The sequence below is a fragment of the Mustelus asterias genome, chromosome 20, assembly GCF_964213995.1.
Source record: "Mustelus asterias chromosome 20, sMusAst1.hap1.1, whole genome shotgun sequence".
In the NCBI taxonomy this organism is placed as follows: Eukaryota; Metazoa; Chordata; class Chondrichthyes; order Carcharhiniformes; family Triakidae; genus Mustelus; species Mustelus asterias.
The window spans coordinates 34,235,956-34,253,771 of NC_135820.1; the positions used below are offsets into that span (position 1 = coordinate 34,235,956).

General features: G+C 42.9%; 1 protein-coding gene across 1 annotated transcript in view; it reads left to right on the forward strand.

The window, feature by feature from the left end:
* The first annotated feature begins 10,212 nt into the window (after positions 1–10,212).
* The window catches only part of quoa (quattro a), a 129,415-nt gene continuing 121,811 nt past the window's right edge, over positions 10,213–17,816 (forward strand). Inside the window, exons 1-2 of the mRNA XM_078236058.1 lie at positions 10,213–10,374; positions 15,771–15,968. Coding sequence (XP_078092184.1) covers positions 10,213–10,374; positions 15,771–15,968 — 360 coding nt within the window. The remainder of the gene's footprint in view (positions 10,375–15,770; positions 15,969–17,816) is intronic.

Genomic DNA, 17,816 nt, shown 5'->3' on the forward strand with positions numbered 1-17,816 from the left:
TGAATTTAATAAGAATCTGAAATTCAAAGTTTAATGATGACCATGAAACCTTTGTCGATTGTTGTAAAGGCACATCCGGTTCACCCTCATTCAAACTCACTAATGTCGTTTAGGGAAGGAAGGCTGCCATCCTTTCCTGATCTGGCCTCCATGTGACTCCAGACTGTTGACTCTTAAATTCCCTCTGAAATGGCCTATCAAGCCACTCAGTTCAAGAGGCAACTAGGGATGGGCAACACATTCTGGCCTTGTCGGCGATGCCCACATCCCATGAAAGAACAAAACAAAAATCGTTCAATTGGGTAATGGGTCTTTTTGCTTTCCAATTTGTGTAGGGAAAGATCAGAAAGATGGATGTGTTGGCTGACCAATGACTGGAGCGTGGGGGCAAGTCATGTGATGAAATTTCCAAGAAAAAGTTTAATCACAGTTGGCAAATCTAGTGATACTTCACAGAATACTGTAGTGATGCAAATTTGTTACTGATTAAAATGTCAAGTAAGCTGTGTTTTGAATGGACTCTCTGCAGGATTTATAGAATAAAGTGCGTCCAGAGGTAACATTTCACTGAGGTTTGAAATTTTCTTTTAAAGCAGCACTGAGACGGAGCAGCCAAAAGTGGAGTTCCCACTGCTTGTGCTTGTTAGTACAGGATGGCAGGAGTGTTTGCTTGGTGCTACCTCCCCCTTACTTACGTCTCCAAGGCCCACAATGCTTAGGGGTTCAAGCTTTTTCTTGGTCCCTGGACTGCTTCTCTGGCTGGACTCCACTGGAAACCAGAATACCTCCTCTCGCTCAGTACACAGTCCTCCACAATACACTGGAAGTAGACTGAGTCACTGCTGTGTTCTTGGTCCTGCCCCAAAATGGGAAGCCAAAGAATTTTCCAGAAGCTCCCAAAAGTTGAACAGTTGAATATTTTAAAAATGTGTAAATCACATTCAAGTATGGGTTAGCACTGCTCCCTCATGGTGTCAGAGACCCGGGTTCAATTCTGGCCTTAGGCGACTGTGTGGAGTTTGCACGTTCTCACTGCGTCAGTGTGGGTTTCCTCCGGGTGCTCCAGTTTCCTCCCACAGTCCAAAGATGTGCCGGTTAGGTGGATTGGCCATGCTAATTTGCCCCTTGGTGTCCAAAGATGTGTAGGATAGGAGGATTAGGTTTGGAGGTTGGGCGGCACGGTAGCACAGTGGTTAGCACTGCTGCTTCACAGCTCCAGGGGCCTGGGTTCGATTCCTGGCTTGGGTCACTGTCTGTGTGGAGTTTGCACATTCTCCTCGTGTCTGTGTGGGTTTCCTCCGGGTGCTCCGGTTTCCTCCCACAGTCCAAAGATGTGCGGGTTAGGTTGATTGGCCATGCTAAAAATTGCCCTTAGTGTCCTGAGATGCGTAGGTTAGAGGGATTAGTGGGTAAATATGTAGGGATATGGGGGTAGGGCCTGGGTGGGATTGTGGTCTGTGCAGACTCGATGGGCTGAATGGCCATTTCTGTACTGTAGGGTTTCTATGATTAATGGGATAAATATGTGGGGTTACGGGGTTAGGGCATGGGTAAAATGTTCTGTTGGAGAGTCAATGCAGACTCGATGGGCTGAATGGCCTCCTTCTGCACTGTCGGGTTTCTATGAAATCTTTAATTGTATAAGTTGTGTGCAATGACACTTGTAAGAATGATTTCTGATGCTGCTCAGTCATGGGCATTTTACTGAACAATTTATTTTCCTGAGGAAATACCTTTAAAAAATGGCTGGGGATGATGAATCTGAACGAAAATCTTTTGTTCTGCACTATTTTTGGTTGGTAGGTGATAGCGTGCTTTGTAAGAAAGAGTTGCATTCATGTAGAGCCTTTCACGACCTTGGAACAAACCAAAGCACTTCATAACAATTGAAGCCAGTCTTGTAATGAATGAAGCATTCAGCCAATTTTCAGACAGCAAAGTTCTTGCAAACAGTAATGATTGGCTATTTTTTTGAATGATGAATAAATATTGAGTAATAAAGATTGGTCAGGACACATTCGGCAGAACTTTGAAAAGGGCAGAGGGTCCACCTGGAAAGGCAGATGTGGTCTTGACTGAATGAGTCATCTGAAAAACAGCACTTCTGATGGTGCAGCACTCACTCAGCACTACACCATCAGCCTAACCTTAGATAAATGCAAAATACTGCGGATGCTGGAATCTGAAACAAAAACAGAAAAAGCTGGAAAACCTCAGCAGGTCTGACAGCATCCGTGGGGAGAGCATACAGCTTACTTTTCGAGTCTAGGTGACCCTTCTTCAGAGCTTTGACGAAGGGTCATCTAAACATGAAATGTCAGCTTTGTAAATGTGAGGTCATCCATTTTGGTAGGAATAACAGCAAAATTGACTATTATTTAAATGGTAAAAAATTGCAACATGCTGCTGTGCAGAGGGACCTGGGTGTCCTTGTGCAGGAATCTCAAGGAGTTGATTTGCAGGTGCAGCAGGTAATTAAGAAGGCAAATGGAATTTTGTCCTTCATTGCTAGTGGGATGGAGTTTAAAAACAGCGAGATTATGTTGCAGCTCTATAAGGTGCTGGTGAGGCCACACCTGGAGTACCGTGTACAGTTTTGGTCTCCTGACTTGAGAAAGGATATACTGGCAGTGGAGGGGGTGCAGAGGAGATTCACTAGGTTGATTCCGGAGTTGAGAGGGTTGGCTTATGAGGAGAAACTGAGTAGACTGGGGCTATACTCATTGGAATTCAGAAGAATGAGGGGAGATCTTATAGAAACATATAAGATTATGAAGGGAATAGATAAGATAGAAGCAGGGAAGTTGTTTCCACTGGTGGGTGAAACTAGAACTAGGGGGCATAGCCTTAAAATAAGGGGAAGCAGATTTAAGACTGAATTGAGGAGGAACTTCTTCACGCAAAGGGTTGTGAATCTGTGGAATTCCCTGCCCAGTGAAGCAGTTGAGGCTACCTCATTGAATGTTTTTAAGGCAAGGATAGATAAATTTTTGAACAGTAAAGGAATTAAGGGTTATGGTGAGCGGGCGGGTAAGTGGAGCTGAGTCAACGAAAAGATCAGCCATGATCTTATTGAATGGCGGAGTAGGCTCGAGGGGCCAGATGGCCTACTCCTGCTGCTAGTTCTTATGTTCTTAACCTTTCTGGCCATGGACTGAATTTTTGTTCGGAAGGCAGGAAACAGGAGCTGGATCAGTTTTTGGCTCAGAAACAATGGCCCCCTGATGAAAGTACATATTGTCGTGTCAGGAAAGCCCTGAATTGATATGGAGATAATTTTCTGGTCTCACTGTGATGGAACCTGCTGTGGGAGATGTGTGCCAACCCTGCCCAAAGGCCATTGCATGGGCCCCTTAGTGCCCCAGATGTATAAGTTAGGGGGTTAGCAAGTAAATATGTGGGGATAGGGCCTGGGTAAGATGCTCTGTTGGAGAGATGGTGCAGACTCGATGGGCCAAATGGCTTCCTTCTGTACTGTAGGGATCTATGAGTCTATGTAATCAGTGGTTTGTGCCAAAGTCTTTCATCTTGCAAGATGCATTGGTCTACAGCTGTTTGTGAGATGCCACTCATGTCTGCAGTTGATTTTTGGAAGGATTCAGGAGTGAAGAATTTCAAGGCCATAGTGAGTTTGATGGCCACTGACAGGGCATGGTGACCAAAGCTGTGAGGTGTGAGTTCTTTGGCAACAAGGGCACAGATGTCAGTGCCAATCTGTGTGGAGAATCACTGCCACCTTTGGCACTGGGTCTCAGTCATGTCACGGTAGCTACATCTTTGGTGGTAGATCCTGAAAGGATTCGGCCTCCATTTGCCTTTCTGCACCTTGCTCCTCTCTCATGCCCCACAATGCCTTCTTGCCTCTCAGCACCACTGGTCCAAAATCTGACAGTCATGCCCCTATTGCCAGTTGTAGCCTTTTAGGTAGGTGGCTGTCCTATTGCGATGACAACCTTGCCCCCTGCTCCTCTGCCCCCGTGATGTCGATGGGCAGGGGGAGGGGGTGGGGATCACACAATACTGACTGCTGTATGTCCACTCTCCCTGTCGCCTGTGCAGCACTAAGGGCACCTAATTGCCTGATGTCAGGTGACTCTCTTATAGGGTGAGAGTGATGACCTGGAGCAGCTTTGACTGGTTCCCCACTGTCTACCCACCTCTCCTCAACCGTTCTCAAACTAACAGCTTCTGAATCTGTCCCTTGAGTATTCCATCCTTTGACTTCAATGGGCTCGAACAAGTGCAATTGACCTTGAAGGCGAGGAGAGTGGGATTGATGTCCCACCTTCCACCACTCTGGTGACAATTACTGGCACCAGGATTGGCAACGCCTGGTGCCGATATTTACAGGACTATCCCCACCTCCATTCCCATCTTTGGGGAACCCTGAAAACTCAGCCCCAGGTGTCTGAAGTGTGACTTGAATCCAGAAATTTCTGATTCAAGAGGGGGAGAATTCTGCCCTCTAAACCACAACATCGTGCAGCTGGCTGCTCCTGATTGATAATCTCTGCCCCTCCCAGTGTTGAAAGCACTTAATTTACCTTTCGTGCCTCATGCAGGCGTGTGGTGAATCACAGGTGAAAACTCATCCCTTGGGGCATCGTATTGTTACAGCAACACATAAATTGAAGTTAAAAGGACTTGCTGGGTCCAATTTTCAACTAGAAACGTTCGTCCAGCATTTCCCACTGTTGTAAGCGTTTCAATGCTGAACTATTTGTAAAAAGCACTGGACCAGATGATTCCAAAGGTATTGGGGCTGCAGGAGAAATGGCTGCCTACGGAGGGCAGCAGAGTAGGGTTGGAGGTAGGTAATTTGGAATTACTGCTTGATTGCTATTGGGATCAAAGAGTATTTTTATACTGCACCTCAAGAGATTATTTAAATAGCATTGAAGCTACAATCGTGCAGATTATATGTGGTGTGTGAAATGAGCAGGAATAAAGAGCTGAATACTTCTTGCCAAAGCGTACCAGAAACCATCTGATTTTTGTGGTGAATCTACTGCACTTTCCCACTTCAAAATTCACCTCTTGAAGCTGGGTCTGTTCTGTATGGACAAAAAAAATATGGTAACACTGTTTATTCAAAATTGGAATCAGCTCAAAATATCACGAGGAAGAAATTGGGATGGGAATTTCTAATCGAACTGTTGTGGTGATTTTGTCTGTTCTGGGGGCAGAAGGAGCCGGGTAAAGGACAAGAAATATAAACAAAATGACCTGTATATGAAATAGCAGCAAAGTGATAACAACTATCAGTAATACACTTCAAAACAAATAGTACTTGATGATATCTGTCATTTGGCAGTAAGATAAATTGTATAACATGATAGAATTAGATAAAGTGGAAGTTGGCGCATGTGGAACATAAACACCAGATGAACTGGTTTGAATACAGTCAGTGTTATTTAAATTTATGCATAACGTAGAGTTTTAATTTTATTTAGAAATGCAACAATTTAACTCCTTGAAGACCATTCTCCCAATAATATATGAATGAGAAGAATTCCAAATTTTACATTTGAAATACTAGTTGCTTATGAGCTGTATGTGAAAAGCCTAGGTTGTCGGGACGATAGCCGAATCCAAAGACATTTTTGTGGCATGGATCAAAACTGCCTTCATAACCCGGAGGCAACATTGTAACACTGTAATTTGCAAATTGTTGCAAATACTGCTTCAGAGTTGTGAGTCAGAATGAATTGTGTAATGTAGTCATTGCAGTGGCATTAAAAGCCAAAGGTGTGTTTGTGTACTTAAGTATGTATCATATCCATGTTCAACTTCTACCTGGTGATGACTTCTGCTATATCACAGCCACACTTCCTGGGCTGGGGAGCTCCTCGTTAAATTTCTCTTAGTCACTCACCTAATTCCTTTTTTCATTCTCCTCTCTCTCTCTCGCACTCAAACCAGTCCTGTCATAGCTGCAATGCTGCGTTTCCCATTGCTGTGATACCCGGGTCTTCCTCCTTGCCTTTTGTCCCCCTCCCTCCTAACTAAAGCATCGATACTCCCCCCACCCCCATGACCCCAGTTCTTTGACACCCTAGTTCTCTGACATTTCAGATCTTCTCCACATTCTTGCCATCCACCAAACTCCAGCACCCTGCCCCCAGGATGACAAATTCCATGATCCCTTCTATAGTTCTGTGAATCCTCCAGTAAAATCAACCCACTGTGATGAAAATACATGATCATGCCAATGGTATACTTCCAGAGTTACAACCTCCCCTTTCAGTATTATAAAGTATCAAATATATGTATCTCCTGTATAATCTTGCGTTGTATCCTCAGTCCTCAAAATGGATAATGAGTGAAAATTAAGTGCAAAAATAAAGGAAGGTATGTATTAAAGGATTTACAATCTTTCCTAATGGACAAGGTTGTAGAATTCCATCACAAAACATTCACTAAAACCCTAAAATACCATGAGGCGTTGCCCCCTAAATGCCAAAACAACTTTATTGTTTTAAAATGGTATGAACTCTAACTCACAAGGAGCAACAGCACAGCAATAATTTGTATTTATCTAGTGCGTTTCACTGAAGCATGGTAAAGATTTGATGCTGAATGGCATAAGGAAATATTCGGGCAAATGGTTGGTCAAAGAAGTAGGCTTTAAAAAGTATTTTAAGAAGCATCTTAAAGGGGGAAAGGGAGATAGGGAGATGGAGTGATTTGGGGTCTATGGTGGGTGAAATCACAGCCACTAATGATGGAGCAATTACAACTGGGATAGTCAAAATATTAGAATTAGAGAAGTGTAGGTATCTCAGAGGAATTTGAAAAAAGGATGGGAATTTTAAAATTGAAGCATTGTTAATTGAGAGACAGTATAAGTTAGCGAGCATAGGGGTCATAGGTGAACAGGTCTTGGTACCAAGTAGGACAGGGACAAATGAGATTTGATGACCTCTAGTTTATGAAGGGTAGAATGTGGGATACCAGCAGGAGCATGTTGATATAGTCAAGTCTAGAGGTAACAACAACATGGTTGAGGGTTTCATCAGCAGATGAGCTGAGGCAGGAATGGAGTTGGATGCTGTTACAGAAATGGAAATGCACTGTTTTAGTGATGGAGTGAAAACACAGTTGGAATCACATCTCAGGGTGAAATGTGACATTAAGTTTGTGCAACATATTGTACAGCTGGCTCTCTGCTACCCTGTCTGTTGAGGATGTGTCGCTAGTTCAATGGCTGCTTGTGATGAATCCACTGGTCCTTTCTCATTGCATTACCCAACAGAACGATGGTGACAAGGATAAGATGGAATTCTGTTTTCAGAGAATCCCTTCAGTATAGAAGGAGGCCGTTCGGCCCATTGAGTCTGCACCTACTCTCCAACAGAGCATCTTATCCAGGCCCTATCCCTGTAACCCCATGTATTTACCCTGCTAATCTAGGCATCTTGGGACACTAAGGGGCAATTTTACACATCGCTGTACTGTGGGAGGAAACTGGAGCACCCAAAGCAAACCCATGCAGACTCGGGGAGAACGTGCAAACTCCACACAGACAGTGACCCGAGGCCGGAATTGAACGCTGGTCCATGGCGCTGTGAGGCAGCAGTACGAACCATTGTGCCACCATGCTGCTCCATTTTACATTTCCTTTGAGAAATGAAGGACTGAAGAACATTGTGACACATTTTTGCAATTCCTAAAGTTGATTTGGAGGAAGTTTGATCAGTGTGAAAGATTGTGTTAAGCTCACTGAGACAGTATAGTACACAATTCAAAGAACTAAATTGGCACTTAGGGCATGTTTGGGGACAATGCGGAATTCAACTCTAACAATGAGGTATAATTACCAAAAAGGTATCATATTTGGCTTAAAATGAATAAAATAGGAGATGAGAATAAAGTAAATGTTTTCCTTCCCATGATGGGGGCAGATGTGGCACTTAATCAGTGTTGATCATGACCTCCCAGTAAGATGTCGTATTCGTTTGTTTATTTATTGGTGTCACAAGTAGGCTTACATTAACACTGCAATGCAGTTACTGTGAAAATCCCTTAGTTGCCACACTCTGCCGCATGTTTGGGTACACTGAGGGAGAATTTAGCATGGCCAATGCACCTAACCAGCACGTCTTTCAGATTGTGGGAGGAAACAGGAGCATCCAGAGGAAACCCATGCAGAGACGGGGAGAGCGTACAGACGCCGCACAGACAGTGACCCAAGCCGGGAATTGAACCCGGACGCCTGGCTCTGTGAGGCAGCAGTGCTAACCACTATGCCACCGTAATATGCTGAAATGAATGAGATCCTAGACTCCTGTTACAACATGACTAAGAATGAAATTACACTGAGAGTTGCATTCCATTAAAGGAAACAGAGGCCAAATGAGCCAGTTGCAGATTACATTATTGCGTAAAGGAAACTCTCTCAGCAAAGTATGTGTGATGTGAACTTAAAAGTCAAACTTAGAGACACCTTTATAGGAGGCCTAAAATACAAATCAGGCCACGCTTTTGAGCAAAGGCAATAAGATAACATGGAAGGAAGCCAGAGATGAGGCCACAACCATGGAAATGGCAGAAAGATATTTGCAATTTGCAAGGAAGTTCTTTTTTTGAACTGGCAGAAGAGGTCCACTGCTTTTCAGTGGGATCCAGGCCACAGAAACCAAGTTCACAGGCTCAAAGTCAGGAATTCAGATGTTACAAGCCATGGTAGCCACCAATCATCTAAATGCGTCTATTTGCAGTCTAATTGCTGCGCCTGTGGGAAAGTTGCTTATATGCATGCAGGAACAGGGAAATCTAAAGCTCCAGGTTGTGTTAAACAGCAGGTTGCAGCCATGGACTAGATTACGGGCACAGTACATCTAAAACTAGTTCAGCAGCCTGGAAGTTCTTAAGTGCACATATGATAGAGATGGAAACAGAAGCTGGTGTTATTCAGCAGGAAGATAAGAAATTGTATCCAAGAGAACAAGCAAAACAACGCATGGAAAATGAATGTAATAGGGCTGAAGAAATAATTTTAGCAGTTAGTAGAAGAGTCAGAGATTCACAACTTACATTTGTTTGTTGATACAGCTGCAAAAGTGTCAGTTATCTCAGAGGCAGAATGCAGGACCTTACCAAGGCACGTTTCATTACAAAACAAAACAAATGTGAAACTAGCTAGTAATTCCAATAAACAGTATTGCAGTATCAGGTCAAGTTAGTATCAGGGTGCAATTGATGGTAATAGGAAGGAACAAAGTCTCCCGGATAGGAAAAATGGTTTTAGAAGAAGTGGTTAAACTGTGCTGAATTATTTATGGGAGGGATCAATAAGAGTATGTCTGGCATTGGGAAAGTACTAAGAGTGGTCTTTGAATAAGTGGACTCAAATAATCGAATTAGATATCACAAAGCTGAAGTCATGATAAAGGGCAATGTACAACCAACATTTGGCAAGGCTAAGCCAGTGTTTGTGCACAATCCAAAGCAGTAAGTAAATAAAGAGCTGGATAGATTAGAAAGTGATGTGGAGATGCCGGCGTTGGACTGGGGTGAACACAGTAAGAGTTTTAACAACACCAGGTTAAAGTCCAACAGGTTTATTTGGTAGCAAATACCATTAGCTTTCGGAGCGCTGCTCCTTCGTCAGATGGAGTGGAAATGTGCTCTCAAACAGGGCACAACCCCCACAGCTTGCCTCCTGGACTTGCGGGCTATCCTGTCTGGAGACAATACACATCTCTTTAACCTGTGCTTAATGCTCCCTCCACCCACATTGTCTGTATCTTTAAGATCTGGTTGGTTGTAGGGATTCGCATTCTAATCAGTATTCTGTAACTTGATTTTGTGTCTCTATGCCCTGTTTGAGAGCACATTTCCACTCCATCTGACGAAGGAGCAGCGCTCCGAAAGCTAATGGTATTTGCTACCAAATAAACCTGTTGGACTTTAACCTGGTGTTGTTAAAACTCTTACTAGATTAGAAAGAACAGGGCCAGTTAAGAAGGTGAGGAGCAGTGAATGGGCTGCTCAGGTAGTTCAAAAACCAAATAGGTTATTTTGGATTTATGAAGATTATAAGCTAACAGTTTTTTTTTTATTTAGTCAATGGAAAGATGTTCAGCATATTTGCAATTAGAATTAACTGACAAGAGGTCAAGGAACTGTTTATTATTCATGCACAAAATGGGTTGTACAGTTAGGTAACTATTTGGAGTGCCTACTGCTCCTGTAATGTTCCAGAGCATCATGGGTCAGGCACTAAGTGGGATGAAAGGAGTGTGCTGCTTCTTAGACATCATCGGTAGGACAGAGAAAGCGCTCAGTGTAAAGTTGAACACAGTTTTAGATGAACTTCAAGAGTATGGCACCAAAGCTAAAAAGCATAAATGTTGCTTCATGGCGTCAAGTGTAATACACTTGGGTCACCAAATAGTTGGTGACGGTATCTACCCAATACAGGAGAAAGTTGAGGGGATTTTGAAAGCAAAGAGAGCAGATAAGAAGGAAGTTAAAACATTCATCGGAATTATTGTGTATTATTCTATGACTTAGCTATTAGTCTAACTAATAGCTAATAGAGCTATTAGTCTATTAGCTCCACAGAATCAACTGCTGAAAGATGGAATAGATTGGGAGTGGTCTGTGGAGTGTCAGAAAACATCTGAAAGAGTGAAGAAAGCACTGACCAGTATGCTGTCGTGACCCACTATGATCCCAAGAAACAACTGGTTTGAGCGTGCAATGCCTCACCACAAGGATTAGATGTGATGTTATCTCACACAATGGAAGATACTGTGGGGAAGTCCGTAGCATATGTTTCACATACTTTAACCAAGTCGGAGCAAAATTACTCAAGTTGAGAAAGAGACATTAGCGATCATGTATGATGTTACAAAGTCCCACAAATACCTCTATGGGTTCACTTTATTAACCGAACATCAAGTCCTTACGATTATATGTGATTCAAAGAAGGGAGCAAAATCCCTCAAGATGGCACAGCCTCAGAAGTAGGCATGGAATTCGATGGTCCACCAATTAGTACAATATTAAATACCATAAAACAGCAGATCATGCAAATGCAGATGTTCCATTAAGATTTCCAATGAAGGCTGATTCTTTCTTAGCCCCTGAGCTATTGTGAGTTACTTGAAGAAAAACAACCAGCCAGAAAAATTAGTGAAGAAACATACAGGAAGTGGTGCTCAATTATGTTATTTTACCATAAAATCCTACAATGCAGAAGGAGGCCGTTCGGCCCATCGAATCTGCACCGACCACAATGCCATTCAGGCCCTATCCCCATATCCCCATGCATTTACCCTAGCTAGTTCCCCTGACACTAATGGGCAATTTAGCATGGCCAATCCACCGAACCCACACATCTTTGGACTGTGGGAGGAAGCCGGAGTACCCGGAGGAAACCCACACAGACACAGGGAGAATGCGCAAACTCTACACAGACAGTGACCCAAGCCGGGAATCGAACCCAGGTCCCTAGTGCTGTGAGGCAGCAGTGCTAACCACTGTGCCATGGTGCCACCCATTATGAATGGCTAGCCTAAACAGTGTAACAGTGAGGATCTGACATGTAAAAATGAGCTGAGCATAGATCAAGGCTGTCATCCTTAAGGTTTAAGAGTCATTATTTCACTGAGATTGAGAAAGCAGTCAAGCTAATGGAAATGGAAGAAGATACCTAGCTAGAAAGAAGAAGGAGGAAGGTTAATTGGGAATATGTAGGAATGAAAAATAAATAAGTTGTTTGGTAGTACAGAGCTTTGGGTATTGCTGAAAAAAGAGACATGTGTTAAGATTTTTCATTTTGAACTCACTAGGACAGATGCAAGAATGTCAAAGTTCAAAGGGAGCAGCAATTTATATTGCATGAAGAAAATGGTACAAGTCAACTCTGGTTGGTTAAGGTGTTGCCATGGCAAATGCACAGGAAACTATTGTTCCCTATGCTTTTGTTTAATTCAACAAAGTCACAATTCCTGGGTAGTTTCTTTTTGCCGGCAATCGACAGGTTCCTGCATGTGATTTTATGTAGTTTCTGTGAGCCCAACTGATAATCTTAAATTGGTTGTTAGCGTAATTCTTTGCAGACTCGGGATTGTTCAGCAAGTGCTGCCCAAGTGTGGAATCACATCTAATGTTAGATGTTACATTCTGAGCATTGCAAACCCAGGCTTTTAGAGTATAGTCAGTACTCTGTGTATTGCCAGCAGCTGAAGGGAGATGCCATGCGCTGATCCCGAGGCCATCGATTTCAGACCAGAAAAATGCCCAGTCTCTCTCAAATAAACCTGGAAGAGTAGAGTATCACAAAAATGTGAGAAAGAGGTGAAGTTAGCATTTCACATAGGTGGTATTTACCAGTATCACAATGCTGTTGTCAAGCCAAAAGGAAGTTCTGCCTACCATACAAATATAGTACAGTATATGAATTTCAGTGCCAGTGCAATGCCAGATACAGATACAAATGAGGCTGGAGAATGGGACTAGCTGTGTAGCTTTTTTGGGAGCTGGTGCAGACATGATGGGCCGAATGGCCTCCTGTGTGTAAAATTCTATGAATCAATTTGCTGAATGTTCTGTTTTGTGACACCCTCCAAGGCCACGATATCCTTCCTGTGGTCCAGTGCCCAAAACTAAATGCAATTCTCCAGAGGAGCTCTGACCAAGACTCTCTAAAACTGAAGCATTATTTCCTCTTCTTTATCTTTCATCTTTTATGAGATAAAGATGAACTGAATGTTGCTCTCTATGTACTTGTGCACTAATTTTTAGTGGTTCATGTACCTAAAGAATAAGATGCCATTGCTCCTCCTGTTTCTCGTCATTAAGACCATATTCTGATTTGCCTTTCTTGGATCCAAAATGGACGACCTCACCCTTTCTCACATTAAACTCCAGCCACAGTTTTTCCTACTCACTCAGTCTGCCTATTGTTTTGTTGGGTTGATGTTGCCTGTGGTGTGTGCCACTTAGATACCATTAAGCAGTCTTGTAGAAGTTACCAAGAAGGTGTTATTAACATTGCTGAATTATGTACACATTTGCAGTAGAGGGTACAAGTATGGAAAGGCGGCATGGCATGTCCTTGCATGTTGCTACCTAGCTCTGTACAGTACTGCTAACCTACACTTTAGGTCAGGTGCCTTCTTACATCACAGGTAGGCAGCACTGTACTCAGACCCAGGTTAACCTTTAATGTACCAGATCCTTCTATGACATCTTTGCAATTCTATCTTATTGCTCCTCCTAACTTAATGCCAACTTCAAACTTGGTCGATAAACTCTGTATTTGTTCATCCAAGTCATTGGTATATACGATGAAAGGCTGAGACACTGGTACATTTCGCTAGGCAACACCACATGTCACACTCCCTTTATCCCGACATTGTCTATACCTCAAAACCAATTGTTAACCCCCTTCTGAAAGTTCCCTCTAATTCCATAATCCTTAAAATATAATATTTCAAGGTCTACCATTGAAAATTTTAATCTGGTTTGTTCTGATAAATTAATATTTGAGTGGGTGGCACGGTAGCACAGTGGTTAGCACTGCTGTCTCACAACTCCAGGGACCTGGGTTCGATTCCCGGCTTGGGTCACTGTCTGTGTGGGTTTCCTCCGGGTGCTCGGGTTTCCTCCCACAGTCCAAAGATGTGCAAGTTAGGTTGATTGGCCATGCTAAATTGCCCCTTAGTGTCACGGGATGTGTAGGTTAAAGGGATTAGCAGGGTTAACATATGGGGTTTCGGGGATAGGACCTGGGTGGGATTGTTGTTGGTGCAGACTCGATGGGCTGAATGGCCTCCTTCTGCACTGTAGCGTTTCTATGATTCTATGGTTTCTATGACCTGATTTGATTAAGGACTGCATCCTGAAAGGTTAAATTTTACAGCAAGTGAACATGAAGTGACAAGCTTCTGTATGCCTACACAATCTTCGTTGGGCATAGTTAATTAAAATTAAGTCTTCCAAATCCAGCACACCTGGGTTTTCTAGAAACACAGATAGCTACTATGTGTACTTGGCAAGTCAAGTACAACTTATCCTAATCCTGTCTGCTTTCTGCTACCTCCTCCCACGTCAGCCACCTCTGAAACCTCTGGCTAAAATCTATGCCTCGCAACTGGAGCCATCTACAGAGAATTTCTCCTGTGCCATTACACATTACACAGCGGGGATCCCTGTGCTGGCTGCTCCTGCATCCCCAGACACCTCAACTTGCCAAGGAGCTCAGGCGGATGGTTCCAGTGGAACATTTTTTACGTTGGCTCTTGCTCAAACAACATCTTTGATACTCATTTGGAGAGCCGGTGCACACACAATGGGCCAAATGGCCTCCTTCTGCACTGTAACAATTCTGTGATCTTGATTTTAACATTTCCATCCTTCTGTTCAAATTCCTCCATGGCCACATTCCCTCCCTCTCTGTGTTATATCCTGCAGCCCCCAAACTCTTGGAGGTATCTGCACTCATTTTATTCTGACCCCTTGAACATCCCAAAATGTAATCACTCATTAATTGGTGGCTGTGCCTTCAGTTGTCTCTGTGTCAAGGCTTAGAATTCCCTTGTATACCTCTCCAACTCTCTACCTCACTTTCCACATAAAACCTTCCTTTCTGAACATGGACAGGACTCTCTGGCCTTCCAGCCGTGTGTTTATCGACAGTGGGAGGTGGCATGACACTTGCTGCTGGCAGGATCTTCTGGTCCCACCCTGTCGATGGTATTTCCCATTTATTCCATCCCACGCTGCCGGGAAACCTGCGGCTGGGGTGTGTCGTCAGTGGGACAGGAAGATCCCGCCGGTGTGAACAGCCAGAGAGTTCCAGCCCATGGTTTTAGTCATCAAACAAATATGGGGCGTGGTGTCATATTTTGTTTTATAATATTCATGTGGAGTGTCTTAGGAAACATTATTATGTTAAATGTCCTATGTAACCATAAGTTGTTGTTGAAATTATAACCATTTATTTATAGTTTTCTTACACAAGTGCTGGTACAGCAAGAGATTAGGAAGGCAAATGGAATTATGTTATTTATTGGAAAAGGAATGGAATATAAAAGTAGGGATGTTCTGCTACAGTTGTAGAGAATGTTGGCGAGACTCCATCTGTGTTGTGTACACTGTTTGGTCCCTTTATTTAAGAAAGGATATGACTGCGTTAGAAGCAGTGCAGAGAACATTCATTTCACTGATACCTGCGATGGGGGGGGTGGGTGTTATCTTATGAGTCAAGGTTAGTCAGGCTGAGCTTGTATTCGTTGAAGGTTAGAAGAATGAGAGGTGATCTGATTGAAACATAGAAGATCCCAGGGGGACTTCCAGGGTGGATGTTTCCCCTTGTGAGAAAGACTAGAACTAGGGGGCATAGTTTAAAAATAGAGGGTCTCCCATTTCAGATGGAGATAAGAAGGATCTTTTCTCTTAGAGGGTCATGAGTCTTTGGAACTCTCTTCCATGAGTGTTAGAGGCAGGGTCATTGAATATTTAAGGCTGAGGTAGATCGATTCTTGACTAACAAGGGAGCTAGGTTATTGAGGGTAGATAGACTGTGGAGTTGAGGCCACAATGCAGCCATGATCTTATTGAGTGATGGAGTAGGCTTGAGGCCCACTCCTGCTCCTAGTTCATATGTTTATAATACAAAACCCATGGAAATATGTTCCACTTATGTTCTCCTGTGTTACCCATTTCTGTATTTGACCAGAACTCATAATTAGTCCGTGAAATTGAACAGTTGTGTTTGGAAGAAGTTACTGATAAATATTTCTTCTTTCACTCAGAATTCACAATCGCTGGACACCTGCATTCAACGCATCCTCTCTGCTTTGTATCCTCCGTTTGATGCCACTGCTCCCACGGTTCTCAGCCAGATTTTCAGGGTCATTGACACAGTGTACAAGGGAGATGGGCTGTGCTGTTTACTGGATTTCCTAATTCCGGCAAAGCGTATCCTGGAGACTGTGCAGCAAGAGGCTTGTGTAAGTGTGACGAATGACAATGTGCTTGTCTGCCTGTCTTTATTTAAATCGCAAAGAGCGGGAAGACAGGTTAATTGCTGCGATCTGAATTAATATGAACCTGTTTACCTTCTTTCTGAAGGTATTCTCTTTATTAAAATAATCTGGGTCTCCTGCCCTTTATATGTTGGGTGGACCATTCTGTTTAATGAACTACACAACCTGTAGCATTCCTCTACATGGTCATAGATTGGGCCATTGAATCCATTTGCTTTAGGCATTATGTGATGGAATTTCACAACACTCTCTATTTAGCTATAAAATAGACACATTTGAACTAATTTGACAATCAATTGCTTCATCTATACATCTGACTGGATCTTGTCAAACACTATTAGCCTTTAATTTTCCCTGATACAATCGTTCATTATTTCAGGATTATCGGAGCAAAGATAATCTTTGTGTCATTTTCTTCATGACTGACTTTCTCTAAACCCATATCCCATGTCCCAACATGCCAGGAGCTCATGGACTTTCTTGTCAGTAAGGTTGAGACAATTTATTCAGCTGCATTAATCTGCTTCCCTCCCTTTACCCTGACCACCTCCTGTCCTCACCCTGAACCCCCATATTTCTTTTGTTTCTCTTCTATTTCTCCTCTTGTCTTTTCAACTTGACCATTGGACCCACTTCCAGTTTCCTTGACCTCAGTTCCACTATATATGTTTGAATATATACTCCAGTGAAATGCTGAAGGTGTCTCCATAAGTTGATATATTAAACTAAAGCCGTGTTTGCTTGGTTCAGATGGTTTCCGATTGCTTTGAGAGGCATGGTTATCATAAATATAGTAAAAGAGTTAAGGGGTGGGCGGCATGGTAGCACAGTGGTTAGCACTGCTGCTTCACAGCTCCAGCGACCTGGGTTCGATTCCCAGCTTGGGTCACTGTCTGTGTGGAGTTTGCACATTCTCCTTGTGTCTGCATGGGTTTCCTCTGGGTGCTCCGGTTTCCTCCCACAGTCTAAAGATGTGCGGGTTAGGTTGATTGGTCATGCTAAAATTGCCCCTTAGTGTCCTGAGATGCATAGGTTAGAGGGATTAGCGGGTAAATATGTAGGGATAAGGGAGTAGGGCCTGGGTGGGATTGTGGTCGGTGCAGACTCGATGGGCCAGATGGCCTCTTTCTGTACTGTAGGGTTTCTATGTTCACTTAAATATTCTAAGAAAATTTACACTGCCAAGATTTTAGTGCTGAGTGAATAATGAGCTACAGAATTAGATCAATGAACAATTCACATTATTATTTAGAGAGGATTTAGCAATCTATTACTTTAATAGATTTCAAAACCATGCATTTGCTGCTTACTACATTCTGTATAGAAAGTTAAGGAATAAATGGATTAAGTCAGAGGCTTTGAGCATCTACCTGGTTTGAACTGCTACAACTTAGAGATCCTGTGTAAGAGAAGATGGAAACCAATGATATTTCGAAACCTGTGTGGAAACTGCAGGAATCTGCAATCACTCCACCAGCTAAACAACCATTATTCATCATTCTAATTGAAAAAAAAACTCATAGGAAGTTGAAATGCGCTTATAACAATAGTGATTCAGTGAATGTAATGCATCACAGTGGAAGTCAGAGGGTAGGTCTATTCTTTCCTGAAAATAGGTGAAGCAGCTGACCGATACAATAGGAGCAATATTCAAGATGTAGCAGGATATTAACATGGGGTTGTAAGCATAAACTAAGAGGCACAAATGCAAGATTAATAAACCTGAGGTTACAATAAAGATTTAAATGGGCAGTGGATGAGCCTCGAGGTTTTTTTCTCTTTTTTTTCCACTTGTTCCAAGAGATTGCATAT